Source organism: Triticum dicoccoides, chromosome 3B (genome assembly GCF_002162155.2).
Source record: "Triticum dicoccoides isolate Atlit2015 ecotype Zavitan chromosome 3B, WEW_v2.0, whole genome shotgun sequence".
NCBI classification, from domain to species: domain Eukaryota; kingdom Viridiplantae; phylum Streptophyta; class Magnoliopsida; order Poales; family Poaceae; genus Triticum; species Triticum dicoccoides.
Window position 1 is genome coordinate 498,317,283 of NC_041385.1, and position 6,202 is coordinate 498,323,484.

A 6,202-nucleotide genomic window follows, 5' to 3' on the forward strand; every position below is an offset into this window, starting at 1 on the left:
TACTCACGAGCGACCAGCAACTTAGGCTGACATGAAGCGAATCATGAGGGAACGCAATTATACTAAACCGGCCAGCTGAAGCGCTGATCCAAGCCTAAGGAATCATAGGTTTTTTGCATCGAGAAACTGTTGTCGCACCTCAATAGATTGTTATGGATATGTTTGCTGCCAGTGACTGGAAATTGTGCTGGTGGCATGTCATCTATAGTAGTTTTCAAAATCCCCATACGAAAGACTGAGTTGCAAACAAATTACTGGTATTAAAATTTTCATATTGTGACAACGACTTGAGTAAACAAGAGCTATGCAAAGGACAAGTTTTGACTCTTATTGCTAGCAGTATAACCGGAAGACCTCGTACTAATACTTCTTTGCTTCATGCTTGCAATTCACCAGGTTTCTTCAATTGTACGTGATACTGACTTTCACCTCACCGTTGTTTGTGCTGATTGTCCGAATTCTATGGTCCCTGTCAAGAGGGAACTCAACATCACCTTCAAAGGGAATGGGAACCCCCTCGTTGCTTGGAGTTGTCACATTCAACCGTACCTTAATTGTAAGAAATGGCTGTGGATTGATTGGCACCGTAACAATGAACCGCTGCATTGGCTTTAGGATCACACTACCATTGCCAGCAGAGGGGGTGAGCTGCACCTTCTCCTCCTCCTCACAGAAGAAGAGCAACACACAATCATCCTCGAAGACCCGGTTATGCGCAGTGATTTGACCATGCACGTTGATGGTCTGAAATGTATCGTCACCAAAGAGGCGGAGGCTGACCTGCACATGGACCCCCAAGCCTTCCTCCATCAACACATATGACACAACAAGGCGGCGGCCATACTTTGTTGTGATAAGAGCATCTTCATGCTTGACATCCACACATGGGTAATCTCCAAAAACTAGAGTAGCAGTGTCAATAACACCACGTCTGCTTATCTCAGGGATTTCAATTGTCATGCGACTAAAACCGAATCCTGAGATAGTTTCGAATGGCCCTGTGAGCACCAAATTTTTCTGCAATTATCATATCAATGAGATTAAACATTCAACATAAAAAAATATCAACTTTGTGTCACAAAAACATGAAGAAAATGTTGGTAAAAAACATGAAGAAAATGTTGGTAAAAAACTTGTGTAACGAAACAAGAGAAATACAACTTATAAGTTGGAATCTAAAATTAATAAAGATAAGTAAAATTAGCATTTCACCAACATGTTAACATTCTTCTGCCCAACTCTAAAACAACCTTATATCATGACAGGGCCTAGCTATCATCAATGAACCATGCCTACCTCAGAGTCAAGTTTGGGATTTTCTCCTTCTTGGTGGTAGACAAACTGACCACCATTCTCGTCAGAGACAACGATTTTCCCAACAAAGGGGAAGTATGCATACACAGCCAATAGCTCCACCGATGGTCCAGGTCGACAAAAACATATGACTTTCTCAAAGTCAACCACATCATCACTGGTTTCATTAGGTGGCGACATTGGTAGTAGTTGCTTAATGTCATCATCCTCGGCATTGCCATCAACCGCTTGCCACGTCGATCGCTCTTTGCCATCAATAGCAGCAATAGTAGCTGCCGAATCTTGCTGCTCATTGCTAGCATCATCCTCACCGCCAGGTGAAAGCAAATGGAAATCTATTGTATTTTTTGTTCTTGTGTTCCAAGCCTAAAAAAAAATCACCATTGTTCTTGAGAAGGATGCCTTCCAAAGAATGTGGATAACATTAGTAATAAGCATTTACCCTAAAACCTCTCCTACTTAAAAACTAGTATAAAACTATGTACTCCCTGCGATCCATATTAATTGTCACTAATTTAGTGCAATCCATATTATATTGTACTCCCTCCGTCCCATAATATAAGAACGTTTTTGACACTAGTGTAGTACAAAGCATAGTGATCAAAGTAGCATCCAGGATGACAGAAGTACAAAGCTAACTTGCAGCAGGAATCATCAAATTAGCTTTGCTAGCTATCAATCAAAACAAAACTAGGAAGTTTCCCATCAACCCGAGCAGATGCAACTCAAGATTCCATGATGCAGATTCCACTGAAGAAGCACCACTGAGAAGAACATTCTCTTCTGAAAAATCAATTCCACAAGCAACAAACTAGAATCATATACTAATCAAAGAAATGAGAAAAGTAGAATGTTCAAGGCAAACTAGTTTGTTCAAGAAGCACCAATGAGAAGCACATATATTCTGAAAAATCAATTCCATAGGCAACAAAATCGAAGAAATGAGAAAAGTAGAATGTTCAAGGCAAACTATTTGTTCAAAAAGGACTAATGAGAAGAACATCTCTTCTGAAAAATCAATTCCATCAGCAACAAAACAGAATCATATTTAGTGGAGACTAATCAAAGACATGAGAAAAGTAGAATGTTCAAGGCAAACTATTTGTTCAAGAAGCACCAATGAGAAGAACATTCCCTTCGGAAAAATCAATTCCATAAGCAACAAACCAGAATCATGACACTAACCGGAGACATGAGAAAAGTAGAATGTTCAAGGAAATCCAGTATGCATTATTTTAGTTTATTTATAACAAGGGTCTGTCTAGGGCACATCTAGATGTGCCCTAAGGATTGCACATCTAAGTGACTCAATCAAACACAAAAAAGAAAAGAAAAAGAAAAAAAATACCTGCACGAATCTTCATGTAAGATCAATGACACGGGACTTGGATACTTACGGCACATCTAGATGTGTTTTAGAAAAGACCATTATAACAACAATTCCTAGCACCTCTCAGCGTCGAGTCACTACAAGTCAGGAGGCCACTACTGTTAACACAACAAATAGAAACCAACACAAGTGAAAGAGAGCAAGAAAATTAGGTGGCATCTTTCTTTATTACTCCCTCCATTTCTAAATGCAAGTCTTTTTAGAGATTTCAATACTCCATTTCTAAATGCAAGTCTTTTTAGAGATTTCAATACAAACTACATACGGATGTATATAGACATATTTTAGAGTGTAGATTCACTCATTTTGCTTCATATGTAGTCTCTTATCGGAATCTCTAGAAAGACTTATATTTAGGAACGGAGGGAGTACCAAATATCAAAATCTGCTCATACCAAAAATTTATTTAGTCATAAGATGAACCTAAAGAACTCACCAGGAAATAGTTAACAAACCAAGTGCAATCATCATTGACAAGTATATGTAGAACAGTAGTCCACAAATCCAAGCATGACCTCAAAGCAATTCAAGTCATGTTCATGTGCATGCCACACTACAGCCAAATCATCCAGCAAAGCATACAAGCATACAAGCATACAAACACGCACACAAGGCACACACCGTCCACCCGAGGCAATATTCACACACACACACAAAAAAAACACAACAAGAACAACAACAATAGGAAACAGACTGGGGGGCACAAACAAATTGTTAGCAAGAACCTATAAATAGAAGAGCTAAAAATTCCAGAAGCTGAATGATAAACTGATGATTTCTTAAGAGGGGTGAGGGTGATTCCAATCTTCGGTCTCAGAAATAGGAAGCTAGAGTATCTTCATCAATAGGCACAGAACCTTCCACGATTTTAGCCATTAAATGTATGGATTATGGAACATTAGTGACATACGAACGGATACCTTGTCCTAATAATCCAGGATGTAACAAATATGCAATCGGCAGGAATTATAAAATCAGTGTTTAACTAGTTGTCAATTAAATTAGAAGTTTCCCAGTGTGCTTTGCATCTTAAAATCCAGGATGAAATAAGCACAAAACAAATTGGCATATGTACAAAGCTAACTTTGAAACTATACAACTAGCAGAAATCATCAAATTAGCTTTGCTAGCTATCAATCAAAATAAAACTAGATAGTTCCCCAGCAACTCCATGATCCAAATTCCACTAAAGAAGCATCAATGAGAAGAAAAGTCTCTGCTGAAAAATCAATTCCATAAGCAACAAACCAGAATCGTACTTAGTGAAGATGACAAGATAAAAGTAGAATGTTCAAGGCAAACTAAAAACTAATTGTTCAAGCTTCAGTTCAGAATCCTCGATAGTTTATAACAACAATTCCTGACCTCTCTGCATATCGAGTCATCAAGATTATCCAACTACAAAACACAATAAATACGGTATAAACCAACACAAGTGAAAGAGAGCCAGCAAATTCGGTGGCATCTTCTTTATCACCAAATATCAAAATCTGCGCATACCAAAAATCGATCTTGTGTCATAATAAGCTGAACCTAAAGAACTCACCAGGAAAATAGTTAAATTAAGAAACCAAGTGCAGTCATTGACATGTTGAATCAAAAACGCTCTTATATCACGGTGATTGCATACAAAATATTTGTACCCCGTTGCGACGCATGGGCAACTATGTAGTCCAAGAGAAAAAATAGTAGGAACTAACCATACGCTCTTTCTATGATATGATGAAAAATACAATTAATCATTCTCAAAGCACATAACAAGATACAAAGCGCAAATTTTGCAATTACTAAGTTTATCTATTGCCTTTTTTTTAGTTTCCAATTTGATGAACTATGGTAATCCAATTTGCTTAACCAGCTTATGCCCCATTTACACAACAGATAATAAAATAAGAAAGAATCTCAATAGAACATAGTCTAAGCAAAAGATATCTTTAAGGCTGTCTTAGTTGCGTACAAATTTGTATTGTCCTCGGGATCTAGTATGGTTTCGTTTAACTTGATGTATGCTTTCACAGTGAATATTCTTTGACGAAAATAAGATAACAGAATCAAATCAAAATAATCTAAAGGGTGCCTACCTGCACATTGCCGAAACAATTCCTCATTGTTTCAAAGACTGGAGTCATCAAGAGAGACTCGGCGGTGAGTACCTTTCAAAGTGCAGATTTAATTAGCAGTGATTATTCGACTTAGACATATTTCAATACAAATTGGTTGTCCTGTTAAATTGATACGCCGAAGGAATAATTAAAATACAAATTTGTGGTGCAATCTTTATCTACTGCTTCAATTAATATTCAAAACCATCCGCATCTTGAAAATTGGCCAAGGTAGGAGCAGAGTCAAGGATCAAAAGGAAAGAATTATCTGAGAAAACAGATTTGGAGGTTGTGTTGGCCTACCAAACACGTCCACCAGGATGCTCTTTCCGTCGGCGGCGGCCCCCCGGCGATCCCTGTCGACATACTTCACACCCACGCTCGCGGGCAGACGGCTCTCGACGCTCGACGGACAGTCTAAACCCTAGACTAGATTTTTTTTGTTAGGATCAACCCTAGACTAGGCGGCGAAGTGAGGACGATGGCTTGAGGTCCTGGCCCTTTATTGGGTGGATTGGCAAGCGGACGGAGTCCGGCTCGGTCTCTTCCCATTAGTCAGCCAGCCCAGCCCAGCCCCATCTACCCGTTATACTTTTCCCTTTCTTCTCCCCACAGCCCACCAACGGACGGCCTGTTTCTCCTTTTCTATTTACTCCCTCCCAACTCTTGCATCGCTCTTTATTCTAAAAAAAAAAACATTGCATCGCTCAATATTATCTCTACTCCTAACTACAGTATATTGGAGAAAAAAATAGGCATACAAGCAACACTACGGGTTCATCTAATAGGCTAATAGTACAAGATTAGATTTCTTTTTTTTTTGAATAAGCCATTTGGCTATATTTCATTAAGCAGAAGAGAGCGGGAGAACAATGTTTGATCAAGAGATCAGTGGAGCGAAAAAGAAGAGGTACATCTGCCTCTCATTAGCGAGAGGCCTCTAGGCTCATGATGCTATCTCTCAAGGTACATCCCCGAAGGGGTGCTCGATGCATTTAGCTCCGGCGATTCACCATTGCTCCATGTCCCTGCGGCAGGCTTCGATGATGTTGTTGACACTGGGGAGCTTCCCTCTGAAAGTGCATGAGTTTCGCTCGATCCATATGTGCCATATGATCATCAGTAGCATCGATTTGGTTCCCTTTTTGGCGCCGGGAGGCGCGCCGTCTATGATCAGTCGGACGCGCTCGACTGTGGATGCCCCCATGCTCCAGTTGCTGTGGCCTAGGGCGCTGCAGCCTGCCCATGTTGCAACCTTGTTCCATACCTAAATGGAGATCGGACACTCCCAGAAGAGGTGGGAGGATGTCTCGAGCTGCCACACGCAGAGTTGACAGAAGTAGTTGTTTTCCCAGCCGCGCCGCTGAAGCCTGTCGCAGCACCAGAGCCGGTCCAA

General features: G+C 40.1%; 1 protein-coding gene across 3 annotated transcripts; it reads right to left on the bottom strand.

Moving 5' to 3' along the window:
* Positions 1–236: 236 nt before the first annotated feature.
* LOC119276739 lies at positions 237–5,273 on the bottom strand. Of its 3 annotated transcripts, XM_037557882.1 has the most exons (5): positions 5,110–5,273; positions 4,786–4,857; positions 1,297–1,680; positions 550–1,017; positions 237–469 (listed from the first exon to the last, which is right to left on the bottom strand). In XM_037557882.1, exons 1-5 carry the CDS (start codon positions 5,170–5,172, stop codon positions 461–463), a joined length of 996 nt encoding a protein of 331 aa, XP_037413779.1. In that variant the 5' UTR covers positions 5,173–5,273; the 3' UTR covers positions 237–460. The 3 variants fall into 3 exon arrangements, with proteins under 3 accessions (XP_037413779.1, XP_037413778.1, XP_037413780.1); XM_037557881.1 differs by having other exon boundaries at positions 237–1,017; XM_037557883.1 differs by having other exon boundaries at positions 237–1,017; positions 1,297–1,716.
* Between the last annotated feature and the right edge of the window lie 929 nt (positions 5,274–6,202).

What these genes read in the sequence shown, in the direction of transcription:
- LOC119276739 (XM_037557881.1), bottom strand. Translation starts at nt 5,172, where the DNA reads ATGTCGACAGGGATCGCCGGGGGGCCGCCGCCGACGGAAAGAGCATCC. An exon ending in CATCCTGGTGGACGTGTTTG is followed by an intron (nt 4,858 to 5,109) that starts GTAGGCCAACAC and finishes GCACTTTGAAAG; the next exon opens with GTACTCACCGCCGAGTCTCT. An exon ending in ATCCCAAACTTGACTCTGAG is followed by an intron (nt 1,018 to 1,296) that starts GTAGGCATGGTT and finishes TGATAATTGCAG; the next exon opens with AAAAATTTGGTGCTCACAGG.